Raw genomic sequence first — 21,724 nt, 5'->3', positions numbered from 1 at the left:
CTTTGTTTATTTAATTTTTTTCTTTTACGTTTTGGCTTTTTTTCTACATTTTTTTCCATCGACTTTCAATTCGAATTGTACTCAGGGGAGTGATTGAATTGAACCACAATTCAACTTGAATGATATGATGATTAAGGGAATACCATACAGTGTTAGAGATGTTCTTCTTAGTTAAAGTTAACTAAGTATAACATATTATTTTATATTGTAACTATTGAAAATGAAAACCGAACAGTTGAATGGACATTAAATTTGGCCAGAAATATTACATTCTTAAAAAAATCTTATTAAGAGAAATGTCAGTTAGTTGATTGTTAATTTAAGGCATTGGTAATTATTTAAGGTTATGGCAATTTTCTTGTTTATATGGCGTTTTACTAAATAAAAAATTTTTAGAGCACTCTCACTTGTCTTCATATATATATTCATCCAAATCATTCTATTTTCGAATTATAAATTATATTTATACCCCCCGGGGGCATTGGTGAAATACCCCATCTTGGTGTTATTGCAAACCCAAGGAAAAGAGGTGCTTCCAGTATCTCTAGTCTGCCGGGACTATAAACTATTCACTACTTGGATATTCCTTGGATTGATTTAACATGGAGTCGAACAGAAGAATCACATAATACTACGGGTTGCCAGTACTATTTCCTGGCTGGACATTAAGTTGAGGATCCTTCTGGATCCAACTAGTGGCTGTTTAAACCTAATTTCGCGGAAAGAGTGAGTTGCTATTAAAAGCCTTACACACACCAAAGTAAAAATGGGTTGGTGTTAACGGTCTTGCCAGACCGTATACCTAGAATGAGTCTATCGGATGTTGTTGTCTATTAGTGTGTCGAATGAATGAGAAGTGTATTGGGTGGAAAATGTACTGGATAAAAGATATCATATAAAAGTGATACCATTAAATTTTCCTTCCTTTTCGAGGTATATTTAGAGAAGACTCTGTTCATACTAGATTTGCCACATTGTGTTATCTGTGACTAAGAACAAAGTTTTCGGCTTATTTCATTAATTCGTAGTTCGTTCTACAGATGCCGTTACCGACTCAACAGAGTCCATCCCATCAGCATGTTTGCAAATGGATGATAAGCAATGGGACAGCAATATTCAGAGATTAGATAGCTCCAGTAGTGGACCGAAAATTTCATATACGTAAAATGTCACCGGTGTGTAAGAAGCACAATGTTGCGTTGAGTCGTCGCAGAAACTCAGCCGGTGATCCGTGGAATAAGGACAACACGGATGGTGTTCACGTAAAGCACTTCCACCTTCATTAAATGTATATCGGAAACTAGATATATCTGAAATCTTTGATCATATAAATTTCTCATTAAGAACCATTTTACTCAGAATGATAGATAGTTTGAAAGAGAGGAAACCGCACTTCAAGGCACTTCCTATATGTCTTAAGTCTTTTTTCAAAACAGCATTTCTTATGTGCATTTCTCCTTAGTATAACAAATTAATTTCAACGGAAATTTTTTGTTATACATTTATTTATAATTTTATGAAAATATAAAACAAACTTAATCAACAGAATTGTCAATCAGGCATGGCCAGTCTGTCGGCTGTCAAAACAAAGAAATAAATAACATTTCTTTGCTACTTTATTTTATTTGTTTAATTAAATATTTAGTTAATACATACGTACGTACATACAGTAATGCTTTAATACTTATGCAAATTATATACATTTAATTTCCCATAATACTGAAATACTTAAATTAAATAATAACAATATTCTCAGGGTGTGAGAGTGTTTTTAAAGAAAGTTGTAAATTTTTGTCTTGAGGATTAGCAGCCGGGATAATAAATGTGTCTAAAAGTATGAAATTTATTTCAAAATATTAAGATAAAGTTAAAATCTTATCTCTACTGAGGTGACAAATCTAAGTAAAGTAAATAAAAACTAATATTTAATAAATCTTTATTTTTAAATTCGTTAGTATTGTGTAGGAATGACTATGATATTTTTTTCCTTCTCTTACTTTCTTAAGTAAATATATACATACATATGTATGTATTTAAAGTGTACATTTCTATATATCACATTGGACCTTAACAGTTGACTACTATTATCATCTTCAACAAATATTAGCTAAATGATGTTCAACAAAACTAAAGAAACAATTATTTAAATTTAATTTATAACTATGTACTATATAAAAAAATACAACTTTAAAGTTAATAGGCCAAATTAATTGTTAATAAAAGCAGGTGTAAGCAATAGTTAGATTCGTATGTTTTGCTTATTTCTTTAGTTCCTTTTTACTTTCATCTTCTAGTGGCTTCTTTTCAGGTTCTTTGTGTTTAAATTCTTCATTTAACAATTGCAATTCCTTATCGGTCGATTTAGGTGAATGACCATTCCAGTCTTGTAGCGTTGAGTCAGCAAAACACACATATAAAACACCAGCACCAATTAACATGGTAGCTGATATAAGGAAGACATGCTTCCAAGATTCAAAGGTTTGCTGCAAAAGACAATATTCTTAACCCTTTACATTTGTTTTATACTTTTATGTTACTTACATTTCCTAAAGTTAAAATTCCCACTATATAAGGCGAGATAAAACCGGGCAGCACACCAATCATGCCACTTATGCCCAAAACAATACCAGCATAGTTGGGTGCTATGTCCACTATAGAAGCTAAGGGTCCAGAGGAAACAGCTCCATGAAACATGGTCGCTACGGTTAAAAATATAATAGCAGCTGTAGAATTATGTCCAAAATAGGCCAATGCCACCACAACTAGACCCTTTACAATACAACCTGTAAAAAAAAGTAAATTTACAACACCTGAGGGAAGTACCTTTATATTAAGCTTACATATAGCTGTGGCCAATTTTCTCAAGTTTGTGCGACTCATTTTATTCGATTTCAATAAATAATCAGCAAATAGTGAGAAACCATAAGCAAAAAGCATGCGCATTAAGTGTGGTAAACCTGAAAGTACTCCAGTCTGTGAAAACAAAAGAAATGATAAAATTAATTTTTGATTTAATATATATTTGTATAATAACGCCATTCTTACCGCTCTAATATTCCAATTATGTATAACTCTAAAGTAAGTGGGAGCTTGTGTCATTAGTGTAAATAGACCCCAAATTCCACCCCATTGTGCTATGACATTCATCCAGACTGGTCTTGATGTCAGAATCGATCTCCAAGGTGTACCTTGAGTTTGTTCGCTTGTTGTTTGAACCGAAGATCCTAAACTCTTTTCTATATATCTCAATTCTGTATCGCTTATACGTGGGTGTTGAGCTGGACTATCGTAAACGAAAAACAGCCAACCCAACCACCAACAGGTGCCCAAAATACCACAAACATGATACACCCATTCCCAAGAAGCCCAGTGCATCATATAACCGAAAAGGGGATAAAACAATGCTATGCCCACAGAGCTACCCAAATAAGCAGTAACAAATTTACTTCTCTCATTGGGGGGAATCCATTTGGCGGTTAGAACATGCATGGCCGGCCAAGCCAAACCCTAAAATAAATAAAAAAAACAATTTAGAAAATTATAAAATAACAGTTTTCTAAATCTTTCATACAACTTACTGTTATTAAACCTTGTATAATACGCAACCAAATCAAAGCTCTATAATCCCAATATGAAGCTATGGGCATTAAAAAGCACATCCAACAACCAATGGCATTCGAAAGACCAAATACCAATTTGGTGCCATATTTTTTAGCTAAAATACCACCCGGTATTTGAGTGATCCAATGGGCCCAGAAAAATGAGCCCAACACCAGTCCCTGTTGATATTCATTCCAGTGAAAGCCTTCACTTTCATACTCAATCTTTTTAAAAAACCAAACAATAAAAAAAATATTAATAAATATTTCTCCCACAAAATGTACTAAATTTTGAACATACATTTGTCAGATTGAATAGATGTTTCTCTAAAGAATATTTACTGCCTTTGTGTATAAGACCAGGCGCTACAGTGCTCCGATTGTTATCATCAATATGTGTTAACAACTTACTGCCATTGAGGACTGTTACTATTGTAGCATCGTTTGATAATGTCACCGGTTGTTTTAACGATTTACCACCGGTCACTACCATTTCAACAATGGTTATATTGAGATTTATACGGATCATGTAATTGACAGCAAATCCCACAAATGTCAAATACCATAAAACAGTACGAGCTTGTACTGAAATGAATGAATTCAAAATAGAAAAAACAAAACAAGTAGCTTTTAAAGTAAATGATAATTGACTGTTTTTCTGTTATATTTTAATATTTAATTACTTAATTGTAATATGGGTTACACAAGTACATACTATGTAGGGAGGGAATGTGTCTTTGTAAAGACCCAGCAAACATTTTAGTCGTTTAAAGAGAAAATAGAGAATCTGTAGAAATTGTGGTCGAATGTCCTAATATAAAGAGAGTTAATGTATTCTAAAAGTGTACTATTGTCTGGTCTAGAGTTTCGACTGTACTATGGTCTGGTCTATAGTCGAGTATTGAATATTGTCTAGTCCATAGAATATAGTGTAGTATGTCGATACTATAATTTACTTTTTCTGTAGTCTTAACTACATGATATCGAATACTGCCTGGTGCAATGACAGGTCAATGGTCTCGATAATCGACTGTACAATATTCTCTCTGTAATCTAAATTATAGTTTAGTCTGTAGTTTCGGCAAAGGGTTAAATTTTAGACTTTACTTTTGTCTACATTTTAGACTATACCCTGATCTATTGTTAGGGTTATATAGGCCTCTACTGATATAAATAAGCTTGTTACTATATATATGTATTTTAAAATTATGTTCGTTGGGTTTAGGGTTATGTAGTTAAAACATATCGTAAAGTTCTGTTCAGCTATATTAAAGTTAGTCAATCGTAAAAACAATTTGTATTATCTTAATTATCATACAAATTATTACCACACACGAAATTTTTCACCATAAATAATTATGTTTATAATTATGCTGTATAATATCAAAATAATAAAAACATTAGTTTTTATTTAGAGTAATTTGTTTTTTTTTTAATTTTCATTTTCATAAGTATGCTTTTATGTTTTTTTAATAAACGGTGACATAAACCATTTAATTATGAACATATTTGTTTAGTAACTTTGTTTTTGTTAGTTTAAAATAAATGTTTTATTATTTATAAATATTTATTTAATTTTATTAAGATAATTGTCACATTTAAATAAACAAGTTATTAATAAATTTAAAAAATATTTTTTGAAAACTTCCACTAATACGTTTGCTGGGTTAACGTATGTAAATTACTACTACCGTTGTTTACCTTTAATATTGCATATCGATATGTTTCGATTACCAGGTAATTATGTTGTATATTTGTTTTTTTTTTTTTTTTTTTAAATACGACTGAATTTACAATATTGGCAATTTATAATCGTTTATAAAGAATAATTTTCTACTTACCACCGCTAGTCATTGTTATTATTGTTTTAATTTTTCTCTTGATGGAAATAAAACAAATATCAAACAAATGACGTATTTATCACAATATCTTCCCAATGGATGAAAACTTTTAAAGATGATTTTACAGGAACCAGCATTTACATTAACAAATGCAACGAAGTAAACATTTTCTTTTAATTCAATGATGTTGATATTGTTTTGTTTACTTTTTTCAAAATTTTGTGAAAACACTTCAAAATCACTACGTTCAACAAAAACCGCAGTATTTTAATCTTTTATTTTTACAAATTATTGTTGATGAATGAAATTGATCCTAAGTTCAGTTGAAATATTTTCTCCAACTCTCTGCCGCTATTCCGGCCACTCTCACGTGTTCGTAAGATGATTAGTTGAATCAATGGCGAACGATTGATATAAAGCCCGCAACAGTTATATTTAAAACTTTTTGTTTAATTAAAAAAAGTAAACGAAAGTTTAACTGTAATTATTTAATACAAGAAATATAACAGCTAAAGTAAATATTTTTATACTAGTCAGCTGAACTAAACAAAAGTGCACAGAACGCAGCTGAATAAAACTTTTGTGTTTTCTTTCCCGTATGAAAAAAAATAAAAAAAATACTAAATGAAATTAAAATAATATACTTCTACTCAAGCGACCTTAACTGCTGCGAATGATCGGAATGATCGTAGTTTTAGCAGCCGGCCAGCTAGTCAGTCAGAATAACTAGAGTATAATGCGATCATTTGCTTGTGGATCAGTTTATTAACGACTCTCTCCTGGTTTTAAAGTGTGTATTTTCTTTAGAGACTGCAATAAAAGTATTTTTGTGATAAGCAGCACATTTTCTCCACAAGTAAATTGTTTTATTTGAGCAGCGTATCATTATTATTATTATTGTTATTATTATTCTTAAAGAATCTACTTAAAATGTACCTAGTTAGTTCTACAACAATACACAAATACATACAACTTAAACATGTGTATGATTTATGAGTGGGTGGCAGGCAGCAGGCGAACAAATATTTACTAGACAAGAAACCGTAATGTTTACTTATACACTTAAATTACTGTTAAGATTTGAGAGAATTTGTTTAGGTTTATTGTTTTAAAATCGATTAAAATTTGGCAGCATTTACGAGTTGATATTCATTGTAAATGTACGTTATCAAACAATGAAAACTTTGATCATCATCGTAGTCTTATCTCAAAAATATTAGGAAAAGAAATAAAGTGATGACGATAAAGTATACATATGTATGTCCATGTAGGTAGTTTTTTTAAGATGATGGCGATGACCACATACAGAGAGTAATTTTACACATTATAATCGTATCTCATCATAAATGTCATTCATATGTGCGAACGACGTTGGTTATCTTTATAATTTGATTTTTAACTTTGATATCTGAAATTATTTTTGATTGTGGCTAGTTGTTATTTCAGAGCATTTAAAGAATTAAATTTTTTTATTAATTAATAATTGCGTTTTCTTTTAATAGAATAATTATCTATGGCCTTTCGTGCTCACAACATCTTATAAACAATAAAGATTCAACTGTTTTGTTTTATAATTGTTATTTTAAATCTTCAGATAATAACGATCAATGACATTAAACGTTTTATGTTATTTCTTTTAAACTGTATTCACATTTATTTACGATTTGCAAAAAAAATATATATATAAAGAAAAGAAAGAAATTAAAATAACATTTAAACAAACTCTTTTAAAATAATATTAATATTCAATTGATTAGAGTTAGTATATAATATTTATGCATGGATTTGTTGTGTGTATGTGTTTAATGTAAATGTTTGTATGTTTGAGTAAAATGATATAAACAAATTCACATTTAATGTTTGTTATCGTCACCTAAAATGCAAAACAATTAAAACAATAAAATATCCACTTTGATTTGGTAGTGGATTTTGGCAAAAAATCAAAATTTTAAATAATATGTTTCTCACTATCAATGGCTGAGATATTTCTTATTTCCTTATTATCTCTAAAATGTAAAAAAAAATTGTTTTGCTCTTCTGCATTTAAGTGAACGATATGTATTGATGTGTAAGTGTGTGTATATTATGTTGTACATAATATTTTTTTAGTTGTTATATTGAATAAACAATTAAAGGTCAGTATACATATTTTACGTTTGTTTTAGTTTTTCTTTTTTTAATATTATTTTTTTGGATCCAGTCTATTCGGGATCATTATTAATATTAGTGCTATTTTCTAATAATGGTACCGCCGATAGTGGGAAACGAACCTCCCAGGCGGCTTCCCATAAACGACTCCACATTCATCCGACATTCTCGTAGGGCATGGCAGGACGATCTGTACTCATGCCGGGCGCTGATGCAGTCGAGTTGCCGAATATTGAGGGGGGATGATGTTGTTGTTGCTGCTGTTGTTGTGTTTGCTGATGTGGATGCTGGGCTTGTTGGGGTTGTTGGTGGGGATTGTGGGTGTGATGTTGTTGTTGCTGAGCACCAGGCTGTTCGTTGCGTATCTGTGGAAGGGGAAACATGATGCCATGTGGCATTTGAGGATGATGAAGATGTTGTTCATTGGAAGGCGGAGGTGGCGGTGGTTGTTGATGAGCTGCCTGGTGTTGCTGATGGGCAGCATCAACATGTTTACGTTGCTCGTTCTGCTGATGGACTTTTTCCGCAGTTGTCTCTTCATATTTCTTTTGCAGTTGGAAAAGTGTGTGAATTTGTTGGGGAGCATGCAGAGCCACAGTGGTGGTGGATGTTTGTTCTCTTGCGTGCTGTTGAACACGATCAGCTTGCGATTGAGGCGATGGCTCTTTTTCACTTTTATCGTACTTCTTTTGCAACTGGTACATGCTGTGCGATAGTTGTGTGTGTTGTGGTAATTGAATTTTGTCGTTGGGCGTTGTATTTCCAGAAGACTTTCCAGAACTTGATGATGATTGCGTATGATTGTGATGAGTTTTTTCTTGTTTCACTGGTGCCTTTTTCTGATATTTCTTAAGAACCTGAATTAGTTCACCCTTTACATCAATTCGTATATCCTCTGGCACCCGTTTGATTTCCTCATAGAGCGATAAAAGGAAGAGTTTGTCGGGATCACGACTTTTACGTTTTTTACTCTTCTTTGGAAAGGCATCCTGCATGAACTGCAGCAATTTCTCCTCAAACGCAGCTTCACGATGAAATGCAGCCGTAGCATGTTGTTGCCTTCGCATGAGATGAGGATGCAAGCCGCCAGAAAATGCCGGATGTGGTGGCATTATATTGTGCTGTTGCAATGTCCCGGTCGAATTCGAATGGTCGCCATTATGACCGGTCATCTGGGATACTCCCGCCTGGCCGAATCCGCCGGCTTGAGTGTCAGTATGATTTGACGATCCTGGAGCATCGTTAGTTTCCCCATCGTTCGTGTGATGATCCTGTTGTTGTTGTTGGGCCGCATGTTGCTCCTTTTGATGTTGCATATGTTGCTGTTGGCCACTTGATACAGCGGCAGCAGTCAGTATGGCATCACAGAAGTGTTCGGGTACATAATCAAAACCAGACATGAAATTTTCGGGCTTCAATTCGCCGTTCATTTCTTCGTAAAAATATTCTGTGCCGACAATGTCAATAATATCATTATCCTCTTGGCTGAGTTCAATCCCTGGGGGAGGGGATCCACCAGCCATTTGGCAGCGTTTAAGCTCAGCAAGTTTCTTACGTGTTGTCAAACGCATATCACGCCAGCACTAAAATTTTATAAATTTAATAATTAAATTTTACAAATACAAAGTAAATTATATTTCTACCAACTTTTTTCCACTGTATTATAGTCTTTTTGGGTCCAATTTTATTCAAGGCTTCCTGGATCTTTTCCCAATACCATTCTTTTTCTTTCTTGCCCTCCATATATTTGGTCTCCCTCAACAGAGTGATTAGCATCTTTTTCTGGGGCTTTGTAACACGATCCTTGAATAAAATATTGAAAACCTTGAAATTAAGAAACGAAAAAAAATCGAAAAAATTCACACAAAATGTAGAGTACTTCATAAATAATCCTATCATTCTTAAATCTTTGACTGTCTTTTAATGAGCAATAAAGAGTCATACAATTGGAACATGGTTAGATTTTAGTAAAAGATAGGATTACTTTTTTCTTTAGTTGTAAAAATGTAAACAACAAATAATAAATCATCACACCTGAAGGGGTTAAAAAAGATTTCGTTACATTCACAATGCATGCTATTTTGTATAGCAAACTATTGTGATTGGTAAATTACTAAATATCATTGTGAATGTTGCATTTTTTTTCTTTTCACAGGGCTTCCCTTTTTTTCTGTGGGAGCACCCGAAAATAGTAGAAGACAATCACTGAATTTTTCATTTCATTCTTATTTATTGTTTAATTTCCACACTAAAAACACAACAAATTCAATTCTACAACTTACCATTTTGGCAAATATAGATGCTAGATGTTTTCGGACAAATTAAGAACAATAGATTTTTAAGAAAATTTATAATTTTTTTCGCCAAACACTTTTTACTTTTTGTCTTTGCCACAGTTCGTCATTTTTCACTGACTGTCGTCGTCGTTCTCATCGTTAGTTCGTTTGTGTGTTGGTGCTGTTGGTTTTGTAGTTGTACTCTTGTTGTTGTATTTTTTTTTCGTTTTCGATGTTTTCACACATTCAACTGTCACACCCGCCATCTCACTCGCTCACTAGCTAAACACATGCTTCAGTCACTAACGTCAAATACTCGCTGAAAATTTTACGAAGAAAAATCAATGGCCCAATAGAAAATTTCATACTCATACAAAATAATATAAATATTCTAATCAAAACATAACATTAATAGCAAAACAAGGGTTATGTTCTACCTTGTACATTTCTATAAAATTGTATAATAAATAATTCCATTACACAAATTGAACCTAGAAAATACATTTATAAGTCTATAACGGAATCAGAAATTCTTCGACAAACATTTCCAATTGGTATTTAATCTCTGTCTTTGGCATTGTCATTTTGTCTCTATCGTCGTTGTGTCAATTTTCTTTCTATTCGTGACAATGTTGCCACTACTTTTAAATCGTAAACAAGTAGAAGAAGCGTAAAAACGTTAGGAATTGAGAAATTTATTAAAACCACAGATTTATAACAGAATACAATTATTTTTTAGTACACATAATAATGAACAAATATAAAAGTAAAATCAATATTGTAAATATCCCATAGATTTTTGATATTTGTTTTATGGGACTTATTAAACTTATTTAAAAGGAGGCACATAGAATGTTTACACTACTAAGCTAAAATTGAAAGAACTATTAACACTCGAATTTATTAGTGTCATGTTTTTAACTCTCGAATTTATTAGGGTCATGTTTTATGACTTAAATTCTTTATTTTCCAAATATATTTTAAATAATTTTATAAAATATATTTTAACAGTTTTCCTTTTCAATAAAATTTTTAGGATTTAACCTTAAAATCGTAATTTTTGTTAAACATCTGAGAGGTATCATGTTTTAAATTGTATTCTGGACAAAATCGATCGATTTATACCTATATATGTATGTACTTAAGTCAACATCAAAAATATTTTAGTTTAAATCGAACTACTAACAAAATAACACTCGAACTACTAACAAAATAAACACAATTTTTGGTTCTGCGTGCGCAAACTAATCACGAGATGCAATTGAGATAAATCTCTTACTAGTATCCAAACACAATTGTAAAAAATCTAAATTTTTAAACCCTAACTTCATTGCGAACAATTTATAAGCATAATTAAACGCATAATAAATCAATTTTCCATTCTTAAATAAAAAACTTTATTACATTTTGCAAAAAAAGCAAAAATAAATCTTCTGCACAGTATGGAATATTGACAAAAACCATAATTTTAACGGTAAGATTTTTGGTAGCGAGCACGGGCACCTGGACCACCGAATTTCTTGGGTTCGCAGCGACGTGGGTCACCAACCAACAAGGTTCTGTCGTATTGGATAAGAATGTCCTTGATTTCCTTCTTGGAAGCTTCATCGACATCTGTAAATTGAAAAATTAAAACAATTTCATATTATAACAATTGCATTTTAGATGAAAAACTTAAAATACTAAATAAATTAATATTAATTGTTTATGGTATATTTTTGGCAAATTATATTAAAAATTAACATAACTTTAAGAAAATAACCAAAAAATTTATATTTCCCGCAGTTTAATAACTCGTTCGAATGAATTGGAGTAATTCATACAAACATCTGGCATTGACGGGACTAATTTCCGTTTTTGAATGCAATTCTTGGTCCTAAGTATAGTTTTTGTAGTTGAAACATCACCCAAATTGTTTATGTTGTTATAAAACTAATTTGGTTGGTAAATGTTTAACCCTTAATTTGTTAATATATCTTGTCTCTTATCTTTCCTTGGAGAGGCATTATTTTCAAGTCCAACAAAAATCTGGTATATGCAAGAATATATAAGTATAATCAAAATATTGAAATTGTCTTTGGTGTATTTTGAACAAATTAAATTTTAAAACTAATATAACTTTGTGGAAACACCCAAACATTTAATCTGACCCGCAGTTTAAAAACTCGTTCGAATGAATTTGTTTGATTCATACAAACATCTGGCATTGACGGGAATTGCTTTTTTACTCATCATAACATATAGAATTGTAAACTGTAGTTGAAACATCACCCAAATTGTTTATGTTAATTTGAAAACAAACTTGGTTGGTAAATGTTTAACTGTCACTTGGATTTAATATATCTTGGCTTTCATCTTTCCTTGGAGAGGTTTTTAATCAAGCCCAACAAAAATCTGGTATATGCAAGAATACTTAGTTTACTATTTACTTAATCAAAATAAAATGTTGCTAAAACATCACCCAGAAAGTTTTTGCACATACAACATTCTGGTTGGTAAAATGTTTAACAATATATTTGATATGCCTGAAAGGTATCTTTCAAAGGAAATGGGTTTTGTATATATTCCAGTGAAAATCTGGTAACATCAGGCTTTTTTTCATCATAAACATGTGTGATATACTTACACTTTTGGTAGAAGGCAATCAAAGCCTTGGAGATGGCTTGACGGATGGCGTAGATTTGAGCTACATGACCACCACCGTTGACGCGGACACGGATGTCAACACCAGCGAATTTTTCCTAAAAATTGAAAAGAAACACCTATATTAGATTCAAATACGCAAATCCTAAACGGAAACTATGTTTTATATATTCTCAGTGAAATTGATATTTTCATTTTGAACTCAATTTCGGGATAAGGAGATAAGTTTCATCACAACAAATTGAAATCTAAATTACAACATATTAATGCTTACCTTGCCGAGCAACAACAAAGGTTCTTGCAATTTGTATTGCAAAACTTTGGGTTCAATTTGTTCCAATGGACGACCATTGACACGGAGCAAACCACGGCCGCGCTTGCAGTAAGCTACAGCGGTAGCTGTTTTCTAAAAAAAACAAGAAACATTATTTCAATGTCCAACTATGAGCACATGGAAATAAACGAAATATTTTTCCCTTTTTAAAAATGTTCATGTTTTCATTTTAGTCACATTCATACATTAAAGAAAATATCTCCTCAAAATATGGCGTAAGCACGTGTGGAGAGAAAAAGTTTTCGTTTTTTGCACATTTTATTGATATTTTTACTTACTTTACGTCCGAAAACTTGAACGGCGTGGATAGGTTCCCTGCGCTGAAAGCAGAAAATTTCTCAAATCATTAATTTTTCTGAATTTTTGTTGAAAAATATTTTAACTCACTTTTGGTTGCATTTTGCTTGGCGACCTAGGTAGAAAAGACCGGAAACTCAAAAAGAGGCATTGAACAGTAATTCGTTCGTTAAATTTTGCTGTCAGTACCAAATAATCAACTCTGATTCGTTGTATTATAAATAGTATTACCAACTCTACTTAAACGATAAGAGCCTATTTATAAAAACGTTCACATATGCGTTTTTGTAATGGTTTTAAAATCTATATTATAATTATTTATTGGGTATAGCTATACAAAGCCTTTAAGGCTCAAGAAAAGCTTCGAAACACTATTCATTCCCCTGAATCTGTAAAAGAACTTAAAAATAAGAATTCAAAATATCGTGAAAATTGCCACTATAAAACTAAAAGTACACAACATTATTTTAAAGATCAAAATTTTAAATATTTCATTTCTTTTATATACATATGTTTTATAAATATAATTTTATAAATTATTAGTGCAAACGTATAAAAAATTTTAAAATTAAATTTTAAAGTATTTTTCTGTGACATTGTTGTAAAAGTCAGATTATAAAATAAAAAAACGTACCCGTTGAGAGTTCCTGATACCATTTAAGTAAAATGTTTTTCATTGGCAACACTATATTATTCTTCGTTTAAATTTGACGATATTTAATTAACGTGGCGACATCTGGCGTTCAGTAGCCATGAGTGGCAAGTTTTTTTATCATGGTGTTTTTTTATTATAGATACTTTTAATGTCATTTTAGTAAATGACACTTGTAAGAAGTAGAAAGAAAAAAATCTGGAAAAAGGAAATTTGATTTTTGTTAAAGATTATAATATGCATTTATAAAAAATAGATAATGTCTAGAAAAGAAGTGAAAACCTATAGTAATTATCGCGAAAGTGATTTTAAGATTGAAAATGAGCCTGAAGAAGGTGAAATTATTGATGAATATGACCTGATAGTATCCTCCGATGAGGAGCTGTGCATGAGACAGCGAATTCGTGAGTTAGAAGCTGAAAATGAAGAAATTGAACAAATTGCTGTGATATCTAGAAGTTATGTTGATAAAATAAGTAAGTACTTGACAAATGTTCTTATCTGTTCTCTGGAAGATGTGATAAAATGGCTACATGTAATATTTATTTCAAAGATCCCCTGCATACTCATTTGGAGAACAACCGCGCTGCCGAAGTACCTACAGATGTATCTTCCATATCATCCACGGAGTTCGTCACACCAAAGAAACGTAAACGACGAAAAAGTAGAGAGCATAAAAGAAAACATTGCCATCATCAGCATCAACATCAGCACCACCATCAATATGAGACACATCCTACCCGCTATGTAGAACAAGAAATACCTCTTAGGTCCCGGTCAAGAAAAACCCATTGCAAGCGAAGACAAAAATTGTTTGCAAAAAAACATCAAAGAGTCCATTCTGATCGTTACCTATATAAGGAAGTTAATGCAGAAACTGTCTCACTGGATTCTCCTGAATCTTCTGATTCTTCATCTTCTTTGTCTGATACTGAAAGTTATAGTAAAAGCTATTTACCGTTTAGTAGAAAAGAAGACAAATATATATCGAGAGACACTTTACGTTTAGCTGTAGCCAGAAATTCAAATGAATCGATAATTCCAGGTAAAAAATCTTGTTTGAAAGACAAGTTGCTAAGACAAGAATTAGTTGGGCAATCAGCAAATATTCCAATGCAAGATGAGCGGCTGGCGGTCAGTGAGGCTGTAAATGTCCCGAATGAGAATAATGAGCAAGACGATGATGACGATGATGTACAAGTTATTGAAAACGAACCTGATATACAAACTATTGATGAAGATTCAACGGATTCATTGGAAGAAAAGGAACTTCGTTTGATTGCTTTAAAATCGGCTGTCCTAAAGAAACACATGGCACGTAAAATGCGCAATGCGGAAGCGGCCTATTCACCAACAGATTTTGATGAAATGCTCGCTTCGGGCAACATGCCGCAAGATAATAAACTAGATGATCTAGAAGTGGTTGACTTAGATGCTGAAGATTCACAAAACGCTTGCGTAACAGTTAGTCCTATAGCTTCGCCCCAATTAATGATATTGGAAGATCAGGAAGAAAGCCAACAAATGGTTGATTGCAAACCCATCGACATGGATATTGCCAATAGTGATAGTGATGATACAACCGCCGGCAGTTGGTCGAAGGAAGTCGAGCCAGTTTTACCCACATTTCCTTTAATGTCCCATGACTTTGCCAATAATTTTCAATATGGCTATTATATGCCAGATTTACATGAACTGCCACCCCCTCCTCCAGGCGTCGACGACTATGACGATGTACCCCCGCCACCACCTTACCATAAAATATATGCCTCAGAAATGCAAGACATGGAATTAGATAGTGAAGAAATTAGCGAAAATCAACATTGGTTTAAACATAATGTAAACTATACTCACGAAATTAATGAAACACTTCCAGATAACACCTCAAGTCTACCACCAACAGTTAGTCACAAAGAAGATGTCGAAGATGAAGAGGAAGAGGCATTAAGAGCATTATTACTATCCAAGTTTCAATCGCCAAAAAATCAAAAGAAATCCAAGCGTCCAGTTGAAGCCACTGATTCACATGACATTTCAAACAGCAATGTATTGTCTGAACAATCCAACGCCATGCCAAAAAAACCTACTGAGTTTATACTTAAAGAAGCCGTAAAGCGATTAAAAATTCACTCTCAAACTGAAATAGGCAAAGAGGAGTCATCAATAGAGTTTGGTAATCCAAACAAATTGCAATTACCAACAAAGCCATCTGAATGTAATGAAAATAATCACGATTCATTAACATTACTGGAAAAATTAAGAAATCGATTAAATAAATATAAAAACCAAGCGCAAGCAGCGGAACATGTGTCTCAGGAAGTTAGAAATGAAAATATTGAAGAAGAAAATGAGAGTCGAGAACATTTAGGAGATACTATAGAAATTACAACTAATAGTAATAAATGTAGTTTTGAAAATGATAGAGAACATCAGGAGTCATTCTCAAATAATTCAGAAGCAACGAATACTATTGATATTAATGATATAACAAGAAGACTGCAACAAATTAAAGAAAATGTTTTAAATTCTATTAACAAACAAACAGCTCAAGAACCTTCAGTGAATTTAGATTCAATGCCACAGGTTGATGATCTAACAAAACCATCAACAAAAGAAATCTTTACAGAAATGCCGCAAGAAGATAAAACTCAACCAGTTTTGGAAAATATAACCGAACTGCAAAAGCCATTTCATAACAATTTTGATAATATTGTTTCGAAAACCACTGAACTAAATACTAATACGACAGCAGCAAAGACAGTTGAAGCCAATTTTGATGCCACTACAAAACAAACAACCTTTAAAGTAACGATAACTAATGGTGCGTTGTCCAAGCTAGAAGACAGTGATATGAATGTTAGTGTAATTGACCCTTCTCTTAAAGAGAACAAGGTTTATAATCTAACCAAAAATGTAAAATTAAAAGTTAATGTTAATTCAAAAAGTAAAGTTACATTTAATAGCGAAAGAGTAGTAAAAATTATAAATAAATCAACTGAATCAAGTTCGGAAACAAAAGCACAAGTTGTTAAATCATCTGCTGTGATTAAACCGATTGCAAACAAAGCTCAAGTCACTGCCGTTACAACATATCCACTATTGCGTCCAACTAAAATAGTTAAACCGAATAAGGTTATTAATACAAACTTTGATTTGAATCGCAGACAAATCTCACAAGCAACTGAATCAATATTAGCAAATAAACCAACCGAAACGACTAATTCTTTACCTAGCGCAGCTGATAATCCTCGTTTAATTACCTCCCTCGATCAGGTGAAGCACATGTTGAAAGTTGCTCCATTTGTTATAAGTGTTCAAAACTCATCCAACGAATCCAGCGAAGATGAGTGTAGCGGTGAGTACGATTCATTATATAAACCACTGTACGATTACAATGATAATGCAAGTCCGTTGAGCTTAACATTGGAGAGTCCAGTGCGGACACCTTTAAGATCGAACTCACCAACAGAGTCTGGCATGGAAGGAAATACTATAAATAAAGACATGGAAAGAAAACTAGATACATTTTTAAAGAAAACCAAAATAGTAGCACCTGCAAGCCATCAAATCAATAATTCGAATCAAAGCGAAAAAACTAATAAAACTCCACTGGTATGTAAACTTAAATCTATGTGAGTGTTTAAACATTTATAATTTTTAAACTGATTTAGGCGGTAAGACATTTGCCAGCTGCGGCTCAAAGTGAATACAGACGGCTGGTACATCGTATGAAATTATTGGAAAATAAACGAAAATCTAGCAATGATGATGAAAATAAAAATGACTGCAGCACTACTAAGAAGATTGAAAGCGATTTACCACTTAAAGAGGACCTTAGTAAGGAAAAGGATAAGGCTGATGCTAATAGTTCCACGCCGAAATCAAGTCTTGTTAAAAAGGTATTGATAAGAAATGCTACTACTACAAACGAATCACAAGTAGCAAATGACTCTGCTGTAGCACCAAAGTTTCATAAAAGCAACGTTTTACGTTCCTATGAAAATTTATACGTTAAATTCGGGTATGTTCGCATTTTCAAAAGAATTTCTAAAATTTAATACACTTAGATGTTTAAAATATTCTTAATATTTGGTTTTTCCAAGTGCGGGTATTGTCAATAATTTAGACAAGTCATTGAAATTAGTAGAAGAAGCAAAAAAAGCCAAAATAACAAAACTAAAGTTGGAAACTCGACTGAAGGAATTGAAAGCAGAAATGGACATTTTGCAGAGCAAACATAAAGAAGAGCAACAGAAAATATCACGCATCTATCCCAGTATTTGCAGTACTAATGAAGTAATAACATCATTGAAACAGAAACGCTCCAAAGTTTTTAAGGCGGCACTTAACTTGGGAAAAAGTCTGAAGGGTGAGGACTACAGGTAAGTTAATGACATGTTTGACGTTTTCATGCGTTTACATTAATGCAAATTTTCCATTCAGACTTAATAATGATTTAAAAGAAAGTATAACAACTAAAAGTAAACAGTTGGCGACGGAAATAAAAATTGTCAATTCATTGAAAGCGCAAGATGTGATCAATATAGAAAATGCACTTAAACCTAGCACCAGTGCCAAGGAATCGACAGACAATAAAAAGATAACTACAGAAGATTGTAAGACAAAGTCAAATAGCGAAAATATAGATAAGAAATTAAATGCCGATACAGCAGTGGTTTCTGACGAAACAGGCAAAGAGAAGGAAGATGAGGGGGAAAATAAATTCGAAAATCCCTTACAATCTGACGATGTTGGCGGTAATACAGAAGTGCGTTTTAACAAAAGACAACAATTACATTTAAAGCAAAGATTCAAACAAAATCTGCTAAATAGAGAAATTTTTTATGATTATAATATTATTACTCTTGTATCTTGTACAGATTGTTGCTTTGTATTTATAATAAAACCATTTGTTGAGTTAGTTTCAGAATATGGAGCATCACGACACAATAAGCCCAGTTAAAAACGAAGATACTTGTCGGCCGGATGTGGATACAAAAGCGAACCATATAGTTACCAAAACGGAAGACTCTAAAGAAGCTACGACTCTACCCTCATACATTTCCCCGCTAGAGCATTTAAGAAATATAGACAGGTAGTAGAGACTGATATAATATTCCTCTCCATTTAACAAATTAAATGCACAATTGTTTTTATTTTTGCCTGTTTTATTGTTATTGCACAGCAATATGGATCCTAATGGCGTTGTTTGCCCCTATGATCTCATGGGAAATTGTGAAGATGTCACTTGTAAATATGTACACATAACTCCAAAAGCTAAAACTTAGTAAATCAAACATTTTTTCATTCAGGGTAAGTTTTATATATTATGTATATGCATAAGAACCTAAAACCTAAACCTACCTAAAATTTACATTCGTAAGCCAATCTAAAAAAACATTCCTTCCGCCGTAAGTGGAAGGAAGTTATAATTCAATATAAAATCGGTTTCTTTTTGGCGTTGTAGGCTTTTTTTCTGTTTTCTTATGATTTTATTAATTGCAGTTCACAATTATAATTGTAAATACTTTCAAATTTATATATTTTTGTTGTTTGTTGATTTTTGTTTACAAAAAGTTGTTATATTACTTTATTAGTTTTATTCATTTATTTTATTTCATTCTAAATCATGTAATCATTTCATTTCACAAAAAAAAATATCAAAGTGCCATTATTTATTACAAAAGAAAAAGACAGTTACACAGTTCAATCTATTTAAGAAAGAGAACAAAAAGACAACCGATTTTATAATTATTTTTTTATTATAATTTTAGTTTTTTACGATTTTATAATGTTATGTTAAGAAAAAATAAATGGAAATTATAATAACTAAGAAGTATATTAAAAATAAAATAAATATTTTAAATGAAATAAAAGAAATGAAAGAACAATTTGTTTTTATTAAGGTGAATATGAATAAGTATAGAAATGCATTCTTTCAATATAAATAATAAAATGATCGTGTTCACATGATGTAGGTAGGTGTTTCTAATTGTCTAAAATGTTTATTAGACATTTCCTTAAAATTAATTAATTAATTAAATAATAATTTGTTTTTGTTTTTATCACAGCCAATTGAATAACTTAGAATTAAAGTAAGATTTGTTCGTCAGCTTCTCTAAAATGTGGGAGTGTGTTTGTGTGTGTGTTTATGAGAAAGTATATGTGTGTGTGAGATGGGGACTTGTATAATCTTAAAAATTAATTTCATTATCTTTATAATGCTCCAAAGAATACATAATCATGACACCAATCTTTAATTTTATCCTCATTAGCACAACACAACGGATAAACTATAGTAGATTTCGTTATTTTCGCACAACGCATGCACAATTCCATTGTTTCCAAATCCATATCACACTGACGTAATTGTTCTATTGTCTTTTTATCTAAATTTCCATTGTATCCATCATCACTGTAGATATCTTCTTTGCTATTTAAATCCAAAGGTTTACATAGCATGGGACGGCAACATAAAGCGATTATCGCTAGTGTAATTAAAACGACAAATATCTGAAAGTTGTAAAAGAAATATATTAATGTCAAAGAATTATAAATACTTAAAGCATTTTCCTATTTGGTAAATGTAAAAGGGAATGATCTTTGCATTTAAATTGTTTAAAAATAATAAACGTATTAAAATGTTTAGTAATTTTAACTTCAAATGCATTTTTTTAAATAGTCTTATTTACAGATATTTTATCCCCTTTTAAAATATTTTTACACAAATCAGTAAAAAAAGTTTTGGATAAATTTATTTTTTTAATTTGTTTATTAAAACATTTTTATTAAGTTACATTTGTTAAATTAAAATTAATTAACACTAGTTTTTGGTTTGTTGCTTTTTGCGTCGGTAAACAACAGATTCAAGTTAAGGAAGATTTGTATATTTCAAAATTTTCAAAATTAATATGAAAAAATTTTGAAAAAATAAATAAAAGCAGATTTGCTTTTGCTTGAATTAGTTTTTTAATTAAATATAAATATTTTATTTGGAAAACTGTTTTTTTTTTTTTAAATTCACTTCCACATTTTAATGGTTTTCTATATATCGTAAACAAATTAAAAAATGTCATCAGCTTAAATAAATATGGATTTAATTTAAAAAGTATTTTCTTTTATTTTTTTTTAAATTATTTCACTTGCTTGCACTTACATTTTTATTCATTTTAATGTGTTTGTGTGTGTTTTTTAATAATTTTTTACTTTTAATAAATTATATTAAGTTTATAGTGTTTTTTTTTATTTTTGACACTTTTGGATTTAATTAATGTTTTTTATTATTTTTTTCTTTGGGAAGTAGAACTTTCTTAGAGGTTTTTAATGTCACAGTGTTAATTTTTAAACTGAAATTTGTTTAAGCGAGTTAAAATTATATATACCTTTCAGTTTGATACGACTGAACTGATTAATGGGACTACAAACGATTTATAATTAAATCAGCAAATACCAAACGATCATCGTGATCGGAAAACTTCGAAAAACAATACGAACATGTGTATAAGTGTTGAAACGAAATCATAACCACAAATCATTAAATAATAAAAAAAAGTACGACAAATGAGAGTTTGTTTGATTGGGGTTTAGCAGCCAGATAGAAGAAATCCCCGAGCAAACCAGAGAAAATTAAGAAACAATTATTTTGTACCTTTAGTTTGTTATTGTTGCAATGAGGCAGGCAGACATACAGACATGTTAGGTTATCCACGTTTAAGACGCTGGTGTTACGCAGCTGTTTAAAGTCTAATCGCAGTCAATACTTTTAAATAATAAAAAGAAGTATAAACATATCAATGAAATAATTATTTCTTTTCCTTTAAATTATTTTTGTTTTTGTTTTGCCGGTAATAAAACAATATACTCTATACTATGTATAATAAGCGTGTGATTGTATATGTACCAATATGTATGAATGTATGTTTTCTTTTAAATTA

General features: G+C 31.3%; 5 protein-coding genes across 6 annotated transcripts; 1 reads left to right on the top strand and 4 right to left on the bottom strand.

Annotated features, from left to right (window-relative positions):
• Positions 1 to 1,548: 1,548 nt before the first annotated feature.
• Positions 1,549 to 6,171, bottom strand: LOC111678454 (sialin). Its single transcript, XM_023439811.2, has 7 exons — positions 5,441 to 6,171; positions 3,901 to 4,184; positions 3,579 to 3,824; positions 3,046 to 3,507; positions 2,841 to 2,973; positions 2,542 to 2,783; positions 1,549 to 2,483 (listed from the first exon to the last, which is right to left on the bottom strand). The coding sequence occupies exons 1-7, from the start codon at positions 5,451 to 5,453 to the stop codon at positions 2,259 to 2,261; spliced, it is 1,605 nt and encodes a 534-aa protein (XP_023295579.2). The 5' UTR covers positions 5,454 to 6,171; the 3' UTR covers positions 1,549 to 2,258.
• Positions 6,172 to 7,060: 889 nt separating this feature from the next.
• On the bottom strand, positions 7,061 to 10,143 carry LOC111678455 (mediator of RNA polymerase II transcription subunit 15). 2 transcript variants are annotated; one of them, XM_023439813.2, is made up of 3 exons: positions 9,871 to 10,143; positions 9,236 to 9,391; positions 7,061 to 9,171 (listed from the first exon to the last, which is right to left on the bottom strand). In XM_023439813.2, exons 1-3 carry the CDS (start codon positions 9,871 to 9,873, stop codon positions 7,744 to 7,746), a joined length of 1,587 nt encoding a protein of 528 aa, XP_023295581.2. In that variant the 5' UTR covers positions 9,874 to 10,143; the 3' UTR covers positions 7,061 to 7,743. The 2 variants fall into 2 exon arrangements, with proteins under 2 accessions (XP_023295581.2, XP_023295580.2); XM_023439812.2 differs by having other exon boundaries at positions 9,236 to 9,412; positions 9,871 to 10,142.
• Positions 10,144 to 11,233: 1,090 nt separating this feature from the next.
• Positions 11,234 to 13,333, bottom strand: LOC111678444 (40S ribosomal protein S16). The gene is made up of 5 exons (XM_023439792.2): positions 13,229 to 13,333; positions 13,120 to 13,161; positions 12,782 to 12,913; positions 12,491 to 12,605; positions 11,234 to 11,478 (listed from the first exon to the last, which is right to left on the bottom strand). Exons 1-5 carry the CDS (start codon positions 13,238 to 13,240, stop codon positions 11,333 to 11,335), a joined length of 447 nt encoding a protein of 148 aa, XP_023295560.1. The 5' UTR covers positions 13,241 to 13,333; the 3' UTR covers positions 11,234 to 11,332.
• A 629-nt stretch (positions 13,334 to 13,962) lies between these two features.
• LOC111678467 lies at positions 13,963 to 19,656 on the top strand. The gene is made up of 7 exons (XM_023439835.2): positions 13,963 to 14,266; positions 14,344 to 17,402; positions 17,462 to 17,811; positions 17,894 to 18,172; positions 18,234 to 18,558; positions 18,713 to 18,885; positions 18,976 to 19,656. The coding sequence occupies exons 1-7, from the start codon at positions 14,050 to 14,052 to the stop codon at positions 19,076 to 19,078; spliced, it is 4,506 nt and encodes a 1,501-aa protein (XP_023295603.2). The 5' UTR covers positions 13,963 to 14,049; the 3' UTR covers positions 19,079 to 19,656.
• Positions 19,657 to 19,670: 14 nt separating this feature from the next.
• On the bottom strand, positions 19,671 to 21,204 carry LOC111678464. Its single transcript, XM_023439833.2, has 2 exons — positions 20,947 to 21,204; positions 19,671 to 20,303 (listed from the first exon to the last, which is right to left on the bottom strand). The coding sequence occupies exons 1-2, from the start codon at positions 20,956 to 20,958 to the stop codon at positions 20,007 to 20,009; spliced, it is 309 nt and encodes a 102-aa protein (XP_023295601.2). The 5' UTR covers positions 20,959 to 21,204; the 3' UTR covers positions 19,671 to 20,006.
• Positions 21,205 to 21,724: the final 520 nt, after the last annotated feature.

The sequence above is a fragment of the Lucilia cuprina genome, chromosome 6 (genome assembly GCF_022045245.1).
Source record: "Lucilia cuprina isolate Lc7/37 chromosome 6, ASM2204524v1, whole genome shotgun sequence".
NCBI lineage: Eukaryota > Metazoa > Arthropoda > Insecta > Diptera > Calliphoridae > Lucilia > Lucilia cuprina.
Note: the sequence above shows the minus strand (reverse complement) of the source record. Positions and strands in the feature narration are given on the sequence as shown.